Here is a 17,909-nt window from a genome sequence, read left to right on the forward strand (position 1 = left end):
GGAGAAGATGGCGCTCGCGTCGCTCCGCACTCGATTGCCGTCTCCAAAAAATCTTGTGAATGCCATGAAAGGTAAGTTTTTTTCCTTTTTAAAAAATGTTAATTATATAATGTGATGTATTGTCTTTAGTGTTGGGACAAACGAATATTAGGCGCCTCACCTTTAGTTGCAGCAACTTATGCTTAAATTTTTTAATTATTTAGTTTGATGTAGTCACTTTCGTTGCTTTCGTTGTAGATGATGTAGTAGCTTTCATAGCAGCAACTTTCGCATAAATTTTTTTAATTATATAGAATGATGTAGTCGCTTTAGTTACTAAATTAAAAACATAATCTCTATGTTTATAAGCTAATTAAAAGACGACTGTAATTTTTACTACAGAAGTTCTTATAGTTTGCATGCATGCACTTTCTCTATCACACATGAACATATGGCCATGGTGCAAAATTAAAGACTTTTAGTTTCAGTTCATAGTCCAAAGAGTCATAAATTCCATCATCTAATACTTAAAAATTATATGATGCTGAAATAGTAAATTGATGTGATCTACCATATGGAATTGTCTGTGATACAGCTATTAAATTTTTATTGACTTCTTTGAAAGAAAGAAAAATAAAGTCACAATCACATATATTTAAGCGATTTATATAGGAGTTATAATTTTATTTTTCTTGTACTTATTTTTGATATTTAATTGAAATGCAGAAAATGTCAGAGAGGAGTCTATTGGTATTTATTGCAATCCAACAAAAATGTTCAATATCGTAAGTGGCTTAACAAATGTACAAAAACAAGCGATAGTGGATATGGGTTTGGGAGGTATTTTATATATTCCTGATATAAGAATGCGTCGTTGCCTTTGTTATTGGTTAATGATTAAGGTAAATATAGAAACACGTATAATTAAAATAAGAGATTACGAGGTGTCACTATCAGAAAAGGATGTCGTTTACTTGATGGGATTACGTGCTGAAGGTGATATTGTTATGCTTTGCAATGAAAGTGTTGACCCGGAAATTTTGAAATATTATGTTGAACCATTCACGAAGAAAATTACAATCTGACACCTTATAAATTGTATTGGTTCATCTGATGGAGCAGACGATCATTTTAAGAGATCTTTTGTGCTTCTATTACTGGGACTTGTGCTAACTCCTATAAATGATAAGGATTATATACCCCAATATTATCTAAACATTCTGGTTGATGTCAAAAAAATATATTTATACAATTGGGCTAGATTCACTCTTGACTTCTTATTTTCAAGCATTACAAGTCAGAGGAAAAAAAATGCTAAGTACGCAAATGGGTGTATGCTTCTATTACAGGTAAATTCTTTAATTTAAGTGAGCTAATAATTTTATTTTTACTATTTTATCTTATAGTAACTATATATGCTTGTCATTTATATTAGCTGTGGTATTATGAGCACTTCAGATTTCCGGGTAATGACTTTGATTACAATGCTAAAAGTCTTCCAATAATGGCACATTGGACTGAGAAGCGATGTGCATCAAGAGAGAACTATGAAAATTTATTTGGTCGCGCTGATAACAAAATGTATCATGAATTACAAAAAAAGGTAGATAATTAGTTTGGTTATTGGATTATTTTATATTATTAAACCCAAATGTGCATTATTAACGTTCTTTCTTACAGTTAGTAGTAGTATTTGATTTAGCGATGCCTTACATGCAACAAGAAACAACTGATGCTTCAGAAGGACACCATGCAACAACATCCAATCAAAAGGTATGCGAGATTTAACTATTGATTCTTTATTTAGATTTAATCTAGCTTAGTACCCACTTAATCTTCCTATTATATTTAATTTTATCTTTGTAAACATGTTTTTAGGAACATTATGCTACTTTTGAAAATAAATCCAATGGTCAAGCTGGTCAAAACTTGAGGCCAAATCATGGAGAAGAAAAAGAAGAGGCAAAGGAGGAGAAGGAAAAAGACGAAGAGGATGAGGAAAATGATGAGGTTTCAGTTGAAACATTTGATTACATGGACAAACATATGCTATCATTTCGTATGGCTTCAGTTGAACGGAGTGTGCATTGCTTAGAAAATATTATAAAAAAATATGCTTGAAATTACACAAGCTATCTTCGAGATGAGAGATGATGTTTCCACACTCAAATCCGACATCAGAGAAAGCAAATTTTATTCAAAGGTTAAAAATTTGGTTATGTATTATAGTACTTGTAAACTTTTTTTTACACATATCCTAACTTAATTTTTTATCACCTCTGTTTCTAGAATCATATGCAGAGAATTAAAGAAATATTATGCAATATTTGCATTAGTCTTAAAGGAGAATCATTTGAAAAAGAAAGGAGAAATCCACCTAGACATGATAGTAACGTCGGAGAAAATAGTGTTCATGTAGATTTAAATATGGAACCTCCTAATATGGATTCAGAATGGATGAATGGTGAGACTAAATAGTGTTCATGTAGATTTAAATATGGAACCTCCTAATATGGATTCAGAATGGATGAATGGTGAGACTTATGTGTCACCTCATCATGAGCAAAGGGGAACCTCCTAATATGGATTCAGAATGGATGAATGGTGAGACTTATGTGTCACCTCATCATGAGCAAAGGGAAAGCAACAAGAAGCCTCAAGCTACATTAGAAAATATGAAACCATTAAGAAGTGTACAGAAAAAATGCCATTTGCACAAAAAAATCAAAGGAAGTTGAGGATACTATCAAGCCATGCCAACGTAATAAACATTCACATGAAGAGGAAATCAAATCTGCTTTTCAGGGAGCAGAAAAGGAAGATCATGACTTACTACCTCTAGGACTTACACAAGATGAAGTTATTAACCGAAACAAATATTTTATCAGGGCTTGTGTATAATTCTACTCTTTAGCTTTTTTCTAGGCATACAAACAAAAGATAAACCATAAGCATGTACAATAATATTACATACCTAGAATTTGTAAAGTTTTTTGTTTCATATCAATGCAGGTTGTAGTCTTCTTGTGACCATGTCATCTCAGATGGGAAATATCGCCTGCAATTGACATAACTTAATTATTTTTTACATTTTAGATAAGAGAATATGCAAAAAAAATATAATGATCATAATCTAATTAGCACTGTTTTAAAAAACCTCCGCCTAGTCCGCTTAGGCGTACGCCTAGGTCTAGACGGTACATAGGCCGCCTAACTAGCACCTAGGCGGTATTTAGGCTGCCCACATAGATTTTACGAGCGTTTAGGAGAGCATTGTATGCTTACGTGGATTGCACCATGTAGGCCTTGATTGTGATTTTATGTGTCGTAGCCTACACGTCCTCCAAACTTCATAAACTTTCAAATATGAACACTTTCACTACCTCCTCCGACCTTCAGCAAAATCTCATTGATCATCACTTAAATGAAGAAAGAAAAAAAACGCCAAGAAACCGTTTAGGCGCCCGCCTAGGCGACTAAGCGTTGGGTGTCAAGTCCGACGCCTAGAAGCGCCTAACGTTTAATGTAACATTGCTAATTAGAATTACCTAGTGTCGTTATTCACATCTTGTTTGTCAACGTTGTTTACTGAAATACTTGGACAGCTCCGAATATTATGACCATGTTGGTTGCACATGCCACAACGGTTATTTCGTTTTTCACTGTATGCTTTCAATCTTTTTCTAGGTGCACCTTTCGTCTTTGCTTGGATGGGATCTAGCACGATTGTTATATCTCCATCCTCATATACATTTATCTCACATGTTCCATCATCTAAGTTATAATCATTATATGCTTCAGATTTATTTTCCATCAGTTTAAATGATGCTAATTTGCTATTAAGAAAATTCATAAGCTCAAAAAATTGATCTTCAGACTTAGCTGCCTTATAACACACTTGTTTTGCTAGTTTCACCAATTTTTGGTTTCTAACTACATGACCAGAGACTTCATTCACCGTGCCATGTCTATCAGAAGCAAATCCAGCTTTAACATTTTTAGTCCACCGTGGCCAAATACAACACTCCGGAAATGATGTAAGATTTAGATATTTCATTAAGGAAAACATATGGCTGCACGGTGTTCCTTTTGTTTCTAGTTGCAAGCATTCACAAGTTAACTTAACTAACTTTCCACTTTCCCATTTACAACAAACTATTGTGCGCACCTCTGGATTTGAGTCAATTGCGATAACAAAGTTGTGAAGTCCATCAACAATGTTGTGCCCTATGATACAATAATTTTTTTCTTTTTGCATGTCAATTTGAATTAGATCAAAAATAGCAGGTGTATAAACATCAGCAACATATAACTCTAATTTTCTTGTACAATTTCTCAGATATGGAGTAAATTGGGAGGCTTTAGAGTCATCTGCCGCTTCATTTCGACAAGCACCTGAAACACATCTATCATAGTGATGAATCATATCAACAAGAGTCATGCCATAGTTGAGATATTTGTGCAGAATAGAATTTATACTTTCACTACGTTGCGTACTTCTGAGACCTAAGAAAGTATGCCTATGTAAGTAAGTAGCAGCCCATAAATATTTTTTTTTCATACATTCTTAGTAGCCATTTTTTCTCTTTATTACCTATCTTATTAGCAAGAAGCTCTTTCTTTTTTTTCATACATTCTTAGTAGCCATTTTTTCTCTTTATTACCTATCTTATTAGCAAGAAGCTCTTTCCACTTATTTTCAAACACTTCAGCTAGAAGCTCTTTCCACTTATTTTCAAACACTTCAGCTGTATATTTTCTTGAAATAAGGTCTTGGAAGACAACTCTAGCCGAACGATTTCTTATATTGTCATATAAGTTTTTTCCTATATGCCAAGAACACAACTGATGCTTTACGTCCGGAAACTCTGTGATAATAGCTTCACGCATGGCACTATCACCGTCAGTAATGACAGACAAAGGTTCTTTTTGACACATCGCTATCTTAAATGCCTTCAACAACCAAATGTAGCTCGCAGTTGTTTCATTACAAACTACTCCACATCCAAATATTATTGTTCTTCGGTGATGGTTTAAACCAAAAAATGGTATGAAAGACATATATAGCATATTTGTTTGTTCGATAAGTACTGTCAAATAATAAAACATCACCAAAAGCTTCATAGTCAACTCTTGATTGAGAATCAGCCCAAAACAAATGTGTAAGATGGCCTTCATCGTCAGTTTTATTCAAATAGAAAAAAAATCTACATCTTTTCTTTTTCTTTGTTTCATCATATTCAATACAGTTTGTGCATCTCCCTGTTCTATTATTCTTCGTGATATTTTACCCCACTTGTTATAAATATCTTTTCTAATAAAACCAACATCCTCATAACCTCCGTCTCTATACTCCGTAAAATCCATAATTTTATTTTTAGGAATGCCACATTGTGCTAGCATATGAATTTCTTCCATTTGTACATCATCAACTCTTCGTTGAGAGCGAAGAAAAGGAACTTCATATGGGCCTGCAAGCTCATGATTATGCATATCCCTTAAACTATAAACAAACCATCTCTGTGTTTCGTTATCAAAAAAAATCTCAAGACATGCATCACAATTGCATCTGGATAATGCTCGTTCTTTATATGTTCTATCTGTTTTATCCATATGCTTAGTTTCACGAATTCCTTCTTTAAAGCAAACAAATTTGCGATAGTAAAGATTTCTATTTTTATCATATCTCACTTTATCCCTTCGAATGCTAAAACCCTTCAAATTGACATATGAATTATAAAACTCATACCATTCATTTTCAGTGGTATAGGAATTCAGAATTATGTCCTCGTATTCCATTAAGGATGGGCTTCATGATTCACCTGGCATGCATATTATTTAATGAGACATTAGTAAAAAATTAGTTATACAACAAAATATTAACCCTATTAAATATTGTTCACTGATAGATAACAATGTTCTAAAAACAAGGTTCTTACAAGAAACACTATTAATTGTTAGATGTCAGCATAATATACGTTTTTATAGTTTTAGCAAAAAATTCCAAAGTGGCCGGTCAACCTCGCACCTAGCAAGATTTACTTTACTTTCTTAATTTGTTATAATTTGACAAAACATAGATTATTCTCTTATTTATCATTACTGTGCACAGAAATTGTCATTAAATTTTCATCATAATTCACTTAACGGACATTTTGCAAGAACACAATATCTATCTCTATCATCCTTGCTGTAATATTGTCGGCGCTTTTATATTGCGATGCAGATCAAATGGGAAATTGCCACTATGAAGTTAATAAATAACATTGACCAATTTTTATCAACAACAATTAGAAACTTGCATAAAGTTTGAATTTTACCCCAAATAAACCCTAAGTGCGCATACAAGATCAAACCAACAAAATAGACAGTTTTAATATTGAAAAAGAATGTTCCTAATTTCAAATCAGTACCATTCAGAGATTAGCAAACAACATGTTATCAATTTTCCCACAATCAAAGAAAAAGTTAGGGTTCTAATGAGTGATTACATACCTTGATCCTGTTCGAACTCGCCGTGGCTAAGGAAGAGACTCCTCTCAGGGAGCGGAGAAAGAAAATAATTTCTCTATGCAAAGCAGAGCGAACACGAGCGTCAATGGCAGAAATTTTTTTTTGAGAGGGAGAGATTGACGATGAGAAAGGGAAGAAGCAACAGAAGCTTTCAGGATATAAAGCAATTAGATAAGAATTTAAAAAGACTAAAATACCCCTTTCTTATCTTAACTGATTTATTATTTTTGTCAATTTAAAAATTTGAAAAAAGGGCTATTTTCAGAGCACCAAAGAAAACCTCTTAGTATAAAGGCAAATCGACTTTTAGAATCATAATAATTTCTAATTCTTAAGTTAGTTTGACTTAGGCACTGTTTGGCAACCAAAAAAAGTGTTTTATTTAAGAGCTTGTGTCTTATTGACTTGGTCAATAAGCTAGTAGAGCTGTTTGGTGACCAAAAATAGGAGGAGATTATTTTGAAGATTGTGTCTTTTGCAAGTAACTTTTGGAAAGCTACCTCAAGTAGCGTTTGTCTTTGGGAAGGAGCTGCTAATTTTTTTCTTTCGTTTTTGCCCCTAATAATTCTAATTTTATATCAATAATATTGCATGTCTTTTTTAGTCATTTAACAAATTTAAGCTAGTGGTACAACTACTTTTGCCAAACAGCTCTAGTCAATCAGCTAGCTACACAGCTAACAGCTTTCAGATATAATTTTACAGCTTTCAGCTAGCTTAACAGCTTTTAGCTATAATCTCGCAGCTTTTAGCTAGTTTTGCCAAACAGAGCCTTATCAAAGTCATCTACAAATGTTTTTTTTAATATGGGAATTGAACCCAAGATCTTGGGACCCATATTGAGACCTTCTAACCGTCTGGGTTTCACGTGGTTCACTACAAATGTTTCTCTCTATAAGCATCAGTATGAAATCTATTCCTTTATACAAATAGGAGGATCAGAGATTCATTGTTCATACTACAGTAAATGCTACAGTAGCATTTACTGTAGTATTATTACTGTAGCCAATAATTAATTAAAAAATATTACTGTAGCACGCGGGTATACTGTAACATTTAAAAGATACTGTAGCAGAGCGGGATACTGTAGCACTTCCAAAAATTCAAAACATGCCATATTTAAAAAGCGGGATTACTGTAGCCAAAAAAAAAAAATACTGTGCTTTGCACGGACCGCAAACTAGTTTTATAGAAAGGAAAAAACCAATGCATAACGATTTTTGAGTGTAAAATTCTATGTTAAAGGATATAAACAGATTAGTCAGAATATATTGTGTTTCCAAAACAAATGATATCAGCATATATTAGGTTTCCAAAATGAATGGAATCACATGAAACAACATGTGAATTCTAAATGACGATTTATTTTGAAGTTAATTTGCATGTTTAAGCTGGCTGTTCTGATTAGTCAAGTTGCTACAAGTTCTATTTTCATTATTTTTAGGGCTTTTTGTTTTTAGACCCAATTTTTTACTCGGATTTATCTATAAACCCAACAACTTTCTTTTGTATCATTGAACCCAATTAACTTTATGTATTTGTCTCTAAACCCAAATAGTATAATTTAGAGTTAGGGTATCTTGTATTTATACATTTCTCAAGTAAAAATCCCAAAATGCCCCGCCCTCAATCTCCACAAAACCAGCTCTCTCTCCTCTCCGTTCTTTCTTTGCCCTTTTTATAACCGAAGAAAATGAAGAAAACCCCCTTCTTCCTTTGTTCTCTCTCTGTTCTACATTCTTTCTTGATGCCCATCGGATCCCTTCTTCTCTCCTCTTTCAATTCCTCTACAACTAGTCCAATTTGAGTGGAAAATCTGAGTCCTAGTTTAAGCCCTAACTTTTCCATTCTTTTCTTCACGCCACCACCGTCGCCATTGCCGACGTCGAGGTCTTGAACTCCAGCCGCGATGCTGACAGGCGCCTGACTGCTACCATCGTCTGACCGCTGCCATTGCCCAACCGCCGCCGTCACATAAGACCGCCATTGCCTTACCGCTACTATCACCTAACACCGCCGTCACCTAACACTTCAACTAACGTCGTCATCTCCTTTAGTGTCTCAACTAGAGCGTATCCCCCTATAATGGTCAACCTGACAGACAACGGCTCACTCTCAAGCCTCCACCCCCTTCTTTATAAGTAATCTCTCCTCAAAATTCTGTTTTCTAGTGATTGGTATTCTATCAGTGTGTGCTGCTACTTCTTTTTTTTATTTCAGTTTGCATCTTATTTGTTTAGTTTAGTTTTATTCTTTTTCCATAGAGTGGTTGTCCGTAGTATATGGTAGAATATGAATCCCTCATTCTTGCAGTTGATAAAATTTAGTGAAGAGATTTTATTTTGCCTAGAGATGTGAAATAGGTAAATATATGGTGATAGAGAGTATAGTTGATGGCATAAAGGTAGGTAGAAAGAGAAGAGGTAAAAATATCAATCAAATATGTAGCATTCATGGGATTGTAAATGCATATCACAGTACGTAAGTTTTTATAATATTGTGATTTTGTTTACACTTTTTACAAACATAATGGGGATGATAGCATATTTAACAAAAACTAACAGCTTCAATGTAAAAACTTGACATCTTGATGATTGTAATGTATTTCTATATGTGATTACTTGATTACCTATAATTTACGGTAGTTTACTGCCGAGTTTATATATAATTTAGACCATAGAGAAGTATTTTGAGATTAATGAAGAAAATGTTGCTGTAGATTAATTTGATATTGTATATATGTTTGTAAAGGATAGAAGATTTTATCATTATTCTTCTCTACGTGGATATATGTCTGATGCTAGTGAATTTAGAGTGAAGCTTATTTCTCCCATTCCCGATGCTTGGAATTTAGACATTACTTCTTGTCAGGAGGTAGAAAATGTTGACGTACCTCAACAACGTGGGTTAGTATATTCAATTTATTCATATGTTGTTTTTTTCATATGTGCTAATGCATAGCGACCATATATTGCGGGCCAAGAGTGTTATATTAATATTGCAAATATTTGAACTTGTAGTAGCTTGGATTGCGGAGTGTTCTTGATGGCATACATGTTTAGCCTCGTTTCCGGTCAAACTATTTCAATTGACCAAAAGGATTGTGCAAGACATAGAGCTCGTATCGTTGCTCTATTTCTATATGAAAGTATATTTTCTATAAGTATAATGTTCATTGAACCGCTTTTAAACTCAACCTATTGTTCTTTTGATCCGCTTATATTTTGCTTTCAGGAAATCAACGTGATCCCCAAGACCAATTCCACGGATGCTAGATGCCAATTGTGATATCAAGTATTTTTTGTGTACATATATATGTTTGGAAAGTGATTTGTAAAGTCATTTGTATAAAACCTATGGGACTATTGTTGGGATTGGTTATGTAAAGTCATTTGTAAAGTCATTTTGTGCAATTAGCCACTGTGGTTAAATTACTGGTTATGTAGAGTTTTGTATGCTTCTAAGTCATTGAAATTGATGGTTTATTGTACGTAAAGTTCTATGGTTCAACGCACCAGCTACATAAAGTTTTTTCTCAAACAGAACACGATATTCTCTTACAGAGATCAGCGTGGTACACATAACCATAACAGAACAAAAGGAAGAAGAGAACATTCACACATAACCTGCTACATTTACAGGATAACCAGCTACACTTACAATATAACCCGCTACACTTACAGTCTAACCCGCTACACTTACAGCATAACCCGCTACACTTACAGGATAACCCGCTACACTTACAGTCTAACCCGCTACACTTATAGGATAACACGCTACACTTACAGTCTAACCCGCTACACTTACAAGATAACACGCTACACTTACAGCATAACACGCTACACTTACAGGATAACCCGCTATACTTACAGTATAACCCGCTACACTTACAGCATAACTACTTACCGTATAACCCGCTACACTTACAGTCTAACCCGCTACACTTACAGGCTAACCCGCTACACTTACAGTTTAACACTCTATACTTAAAGTCTAACCCGCTACAATTACAGGATAACCCGCTATACTTGCAGTGTAACACGCTACACTTACAGGATAACCCGCTACACTTACAGGATAACCCGTTACACTTGCAGTGTAACACGCTACACTTACGGATAACCCGTTACATTTACAGATAACACGCTACACTTACAATCACAATCATAGATACATTAGAAAACATCCTCTACACTCAACACACTACATTTTCAATCACAAACAGTCACAAGCTGAAATATGCTACAAATTCACCACTACATTCACAGTCACAATTTGAGATATGTAACAAATTTTAACAATGACCAATTTGAGATACGTCACAACTAATTTGAGATACATTCACATTCACATTCACATTCAGAGTCACAATTTGAGATGCATTCACAGTCAAAAGCTGAGCAATGTTACAAAACATACACATATTCACAGTCATATGCACATATTCACAGTCATATGCACATATTCACAGTCATAACTAATTCAGTTTTTGCACATATTCACGGTCACAATTTGAGATATTTAATAAATTTTAACAATGACCAATTTGATATACATTCACAGTCACAACTAATTTGAGATACATTCACATTCACATTCACAGTCACAATTTGAGATACATTCACAGTCAAAAGCTGAGAAATGTTACAAAACATACACATATTCACAGTCATATGCACATATTCACAGTCACAACTAATTCAGTTACTTTGCACAAATTCACATATTCACAGTCACAGTCATATGCACATATGAACTCCCAATCTCCTCTGTCTGCCCAAAAGAAGTTATCAAGCTAGAAGGTCCATATCAATACTTTTGTCTTGCACTGAAAATTGATGGGCTGGGGAAATCAGAGTCAAAAACATCAAAACCTCGCTCCGTATAATGTACAAAATCGGAATCCTCATCATCAAGATCCAGTGAAGATACCCATATTCCCATTCTATCAAAATCGCGAACAAACAAGGGTGTCTCCTCTAGAGCGCTAAGAGATGTAGATGAGGTTTCAAATGGTGACGAGTCATCTCAGGATGATCTATTATTGGATGAATCACCATTCTCAGAACATACAGAAGAACTTGTAACTACAGCCCTTGGTGGATTATGCAACCATACGGCAACTTCCTCCTCTGAGTCTCCCCCATCAGAAACCTGTAACGGTCTATCAAGAACAAAGCTTGCTTCGTCTGCAGGACTTATTATGTACCCGTCGAAAGAAACATCACTTCCAGATAATGATAGGATTGATGAGAAGTGCTCGCGGGGATTGAGATTCCAGCAAACATCCCGTGAATCAGGAGACTTGCAAATGGAGGCTAACATGAAATTACTATCTCTGAGTCTCCCGTCAGGTTGACCATTATAGGGGGATACGCTCTAGTTGAGACACTAAAGGAGATGACGACGTTAGTTGAAGTGTTAGGTGACGGCGGTGTTAGGTGATAGTAGCGGTAAGGCAATGGCGGTCTTATGTGACGGCGGCGGTTGGGCAATGGCAGCGGTCAGACGATGGTAGCAGTCAGGCGCCTGTCAGCATCGCGGCTGGAGTTCAAGACCTCGACGTCGGCAATGGCGACGGTGGTGGCGTGAAGAAAAGAATGGAAAAGTTAGGGCTTAAACTATGACTTAGATTTTCCACTCAAATTGGACTAGTTGTAGAGGAATTGAAAGAGGAGAGAAGAAGGGATCCGATGGGCATCAAGAAAGAATGGAGAACAGAGAGAGAACAAAGGAAGAAGGGGGTTTTCTTCATTTTCTTCGGTTATAAAAAGGGCAAAGAAAGAACGAAGAGGAGAGAGAGCTGGTTTTGTGGAGATTGAGGGCGGGGCATTTTGGGATTTTTACTTGAGAAATGTATAAATACAAGATACCCTAACTCTAAATTATACTATTTGGGTTTAGAGACAAATACATAAAGTTAATTGGGTTCAATGATACAAAAGAAAGTTGTTGGGTTTATAGATAAATCTGAGTAAAAAATTGGGTCTAAAAACAAAAAGCCCTTATTTTTATCAGGGACAACAAACTAAATGAATCAGGGTATATTGGGTTTCCAAAATAAATGAAATCACGTGAAACGGCATGTGAACTCTAAACAACTCGCATTGAAGTTAATTTACATCTTTAAGCTCACTGTTTTATTAGTCAAGTTATTAAAGTTTTTCTTTTCATTATCTTTTTCAGGAACATTTGATATAGGTCTTATTGTCACTCGGCTAATGATCAGCAACATGTCTCGTGATCAGAAGTTGAACTTGTATGATTTTTGGGTAGCTATTTGAGGCTCCTTGTAATTTTGTGGATTTTGTGGGAAAAGCTTTGGTGGTGGGAAATGTTAGTATTTGTTTGTTTAAAAAAACAAGCTAGTCCCACATTAGAATTTTGAACATTCTTTTAGAGGTTTAAAAGCATTGAATGCTTATTGGGCTTTGAATAATTGATCAAAGTGTAGGCTTCTAAACCCGCTTAAATGTTCTATTTTTTATATATATATAATTATATATTGAATATATTATTTTTAATGTTATTTTGAATTTTAAAAATTATGAAAAGACAAGTGACTGTTGAAAAGTGGTTGTTTGCTCCTAGGGGTGTCTTGAAAAGTTGTGACTGTTGGAAGCACCTTTTCAAACCTATAAATAGTTTATGTTTTCAGATATCTAAGATAACAATTCTTTTCTAAATCTTTTCTATCAAAAACATCTGCAATATTACAAACTTGTTTCACAACGAATTAAGGAAAATTCCAGATTTGCTTACTGTAATTTTTATTTTCTATTGTATCCTGGGAAGAAAATTTGCATTAACCCGAAGCAACTTTGAATATCAAGTGGGGGTAAATATTTTTTTAAGGAAAGTGTTTCACACATCAGAATTTCTGTCTCCTTCATTTTTAAAACTAACAGAAAAAACCAAGTTTAGGAGGATTTCGTGGGAAATACCTCTTTAGGGAATTTGTCAAATTCACACTTAAAATTTATGAAATAGTTATCATTATCAGAAGAGGAATATAATTTATACTTCATCGTGTACATTTCATGAAATGACTGCATATCTATAATTTATACATTAGGTTTTTGACATGGATGCGTACAAGAACTTTATTCAATAGCTTTCTGATCCAGGGTACGCTCCATTATTATTACATGCCAGGGCAACCAAAGAATAAAAAAGCAGAAATAGGCTAAATACCCATATTGGTATTTTAATTCAACCTTATTTACCAAGAATGTATTTTAATTAGGCAAACCTAGTTTAAGGCATTTTAATTGATTCAACTTACCAACAATATTATTTTTCTCGTCGGTGACCAGTTTTCCGGCGACAGCTCGTCACGTGCGTTGCACATGATGACTTAAACTGTTATTAAACAGCTGATGTGGCACGGTTTTCTGACGTGGCAGTGTTTAATGGCGGGAATTAACACTATAAAAATTGTAATTCACCAAAATAGGACATATTCACCCCTTCAATTTTCAGAATTTGAACGCAAGAGAGAGGTAGAAATAGAGAGTGAGAAATCGTGGAGGAGGTAGTTGAAGGAGATAGATTGAAGGGATTCCATGTGATGGTGTTCATTAGTTAATGCAGAAGGTGATTTTCGGAGGACGACAACTTGGTACGGGTTGAAGCCGATGCGAATGTTTGATTCTCTTTACACTTATGAGATCTTTTGGTGGTTTTGAAGATGAAAAGTTAATCATGTATTTAGTTTGAGTTAAATGAAAGATAAACCCAAAATTTGTTGACTTTTGTTAGATTTGATAGATTTGGGTTTTCACATTTGGGGGTTTTTTCATAAATTATGCAGATGGCTATGCAAATTATGATTAAATATAGACATGAGAGTTCATTTGACTTCGGAAGTAATGTGGTGTACATTGGTGGTTCATTTGATGTTGAGTTTTGTGATGCACAAGATATTTCATTAGAACAATTGAAGATTTACATTGGTGGTTCATTTGATGTTGAGTTTTGTGATGCACAAGATATTTCATTAGAACAATTGAAGATTAGTGTAAAAGAATATGTGATGCACAAGATATTTCATTAGAACAATTGAAGATTAGTGTAAAAGAATATGGTTATAACAATATCGAGATGTTGTATTATGCTATTTCTAGCGTAGGACTGGCTAGTGGAGGTTTAAAGCCTCTAAATTCAGACCAAGATCTTGCAGAAATGATTGAGCATGCATTGAGGGACAGAGCGATAGAAATATATGCAAATCACAATGTTGACATATCAGAAGAAGTGCATCTCCCTATTGAAGGTGCAACTTTAATTGCTACATTTCCTAAAAGAAAAATTTCTATGACTAAGAGAAAGAAGTTAACACCCAAAAAAAGACTAAATGTAAAAGAGGGCCAATGGAGTGTTTCAAACCCTACTATTTCCTATGACTAAGAGAAAGAAGTTAACACCAAAAAAAAAAAGACTAAATGTAAAAGAGGGCCAATGGAGTGTTTCAAACCCTACTATTTCATCACTGCCCATTCCCTCCAATTCACCCCCTCACAAAGTTGCACAAACATCTTCTAGTGATGATGATGATGACTCAGTGGAGGATGAAAATTTTAGAAAATACCACAAAGCCATTGTATGATGATGATGGTGAAGATGATGAATTATTTGATGAGTTTAGTGCAAGGAATAGATCAAGAAAAGGAAAGCAAATAATAAAGACTGATAAGAATGTAGATGAAAGTGTTGGAGAGTGCATTGATGTAAGACAACAATATGGTCGAAATATTCAACTCTTTTACATTACTTGCAAGATATAAACCTATAGTGTCCATGTTAGAGGATATTAGATTATCTATAATGGATAGAATGCAAGAGAAAAAGAAACTCATAGGAAAATTTGTGGGGGGAGTTGCACCTAGAATTCATAAGAAGTTGAAGGAAGCATATTAGGAGCAAGTTCATTGTCGTGCCCATTGGAATGGGGATGAAAATGAAACTGGTTTTGAGATAATCCATAGAGGGAAAAGTCATATAGTAGATTTGAAAAATATGACATGTACATGTAGGAATTGGGACTTGACAGGAATTCCATGCACACATGCAGTTAGTGCTATCTTGCTTATGAGAAGGAAACCTAAAATGTACTTACCAAAGATGTATTCTCAAGAAAACTATTTGATTGTCTATGAAGGAATGTTGAATCCATTACAAGGGAGTAATTATTGGGATACAGAGGGAGAGGGAATGGTGTTACCCCAAAATATTGTTAGAAGGCCAAAGGGGAGACCCAAAACTGCTAGGAGGAGAGATCCATCTGAAGGTTCCAAGCATCCTTCTAGGTCATCAAGGCAGGGATAAACACAAAAGTGTATCAATTGTCATAGAACAGGGCATAGAAGACCCAGTTGTCCTGATGCAGCAATACATCCTCCAAAGCCAACACATCAACATGTATTAAAATGATAATTATTTAGATATTTTTAATAATCTCATATAGATTTACTTCTAAGAAAATCTAACTTCTCCATTGATTTACTTCTAGGAAAATCAATCTCAAGTTCTTGATGAAGGCACAAGTGGAAGGAAGAAAAGAGGAACACCAAAGGGGAGCAAAATCAGACCTAACAACTCCATTGAAGAGCTTAGTCAAACTAACCCTCTTCCACCATCTCAAGTTTTCATAAATAGAAGAGCAATGGCTAGAGGTAATGAACAATACATACTCTTGTGCACCAAGTTTTCATATAGATTCCTACTGATATATGAATTTGTTATGTATTATGTAAGCTCAATCTCAAAATGCTAGAGGAAGGAGTGATATATGACGGGGCCGAGGCAGAGGAAGAAATAATAAAGTCATTATGCCAGAGGGTTTTGGCCTATGGCATGGTGATCATGGTGAAATAGCTTATAGAGATCCAAGTGCCTCTCAAGCAACAATCATACAAGATTCAACTCCAATTTTAACCCAAGATGTACACCAAGAGGAGCATACACAGGCTTCATGTGCACATAATAATGGGTTGTAATTATATGTAATTATAGTTTAGCTTTTGGTAATATATAGACTTTATATAGTTGAATGACTTTTTACTTGTTGATGGTGACTGTAAACATGACAAACACATACTCTAGTGCAATGTGACTATGTGCAAATAGTTAAACTGATGGTGATCATGAAAATCTGGTTTTGTTCATTTTGCAATGTGTATTTCTACACAGCTTGTGGTTATTGGTTAGTATGTTGATTGTGCAATGTGAATATGAGCTTCTGGGCATGAACTTAAACTTGTGAGTATGCTTTATCACAGGAAAACTATATTGTACAGGTTTACTCATAATGAAAATTCATGAAAACAGGGTATACCATGCCAAAATTTTCTGTTAAACATTGACAGATCTTCATGTTCAATGCTTCTTCTCATTAAATTCAATAATTCATACAATTTGCTCTGAAACATTACATGTCCATGTCCATAAACAAAAAAATACGCAAATAAAAACTACTACAAACAAAAGTGATATCAAACTTCCTCTCTTGAACAACATCATCCTCCTCTTTTCTAATTGAAGCAAACCCTCTAATCTGAATCTCACATCTGTCAAATTTGATATTTCTTCCATAGCGCAAGCATTCTCATCGCATAAAACCTGGAGCTGGTCTCTAAACTTGGCATTTTCAACATGGCAAGCCTTCACTTCGGCCTCAACTCTTTGAATCTGCCTATCCCTGAGCTTCAAGTCACTCCTCAAGTTAATTATTTCATCTTGTAGAATAGGAAATAGAGTAGAAGACACATTGCACACAGGTTTATCAAACCATTCCCACATTCCACAGCCACCATTAGGATTCTGACATTTATAAAACATTCTCCCAGGATTTTCATCTGTAAATGATGTATAATACCCACAATCCATTCCACACTTATAGATTTTCATGCCAACCATCCTTGCTTCCTCATTCCACCTTCTAATACATGCCAAAGCATTCAAACCATGATTAATACTTACATGCAATCCCAATCTTCCACTGACCCAGCTTGCTTTAGAATGAGAGCTTGAACTTGATGACGACGACATAATAACTTCTCTTCCACGCTCAATCACAGCTTGAATGCCCCAATTTGATAAACCCTAGTTTTTTCCAATCTCACCCAAACGAGAGCTTGAATCCCCTCTTTTATTCTCCCAACTGCTTTGTCCATGTCAGAAAACCGTGCCACATCAGCTGCTTAATAACAGTTTAAGTCATCACGTGCAACGCACGTGACGAGCTGTCGCCGAAAAATTGATCGCCGACGAGAAAAAGGGCATTGTTGGTAAGTTGAGTCAATTAAAATGCCTTAAAGCAGGTTCACCTAATTAAAATACCTTCTTGATAAATAGGGTTAAATTAAAATACCAATATGGGTATTTAGCATATATATATATGTATATATATATATATA

The 17,909-nt window shown here is 34.8% G+C and overlaps 1 protein-coding gene across 2 annotated transcripts; it reads left to right on the forward strand.

Moving 5' to 3' along the window:
* Positions 9 to 2,156, forward strand: LOC109843517. 2 transcript variants are annotated; one of them, XM_020412456.1, is made up of 4 exons: positions 9 to 71; positions 706 to 1,582; positions 1,660 to 1,752; positions 1,858 to 2,156. In XM_020412456.1, exons 2-4 carry the CDS (start codon positions 1,484 to 1,486, stop codon positions 2,098 to 2,100), a joined length of 435 nt encoding a protein of 144 aa, XP_020268045.1. In that variant the 5' UTR covers positions 9 to 71; positions 706 to 1,483; the 3' UTR covers positions 2,101 to 2,156. The 2 variants fall into 2 exon arrangements, with proteins under 2 accessions (XP_020268045.1, XP_020268053.1); XM_020412464.1 differs by lacking the exon at positions 9 to 71 and having other exon boundaries at positions 331 to 1,582.

This window comes from Asparagus officinalis, chromosome 1 (assembly GCF_001876935.1).
Source record: "Asparagus officinalis chromosome 1, Aspof.V1, whole genome shotgun sequence".
Classification (NCBI taxonomy): domain Eukaryota; kingdom Viridiplantae; phylum Streptophyta; class Magnoliopsida; order Asparagales; family Asparagaceae; genus Asparagus; species Asparagus officinalis.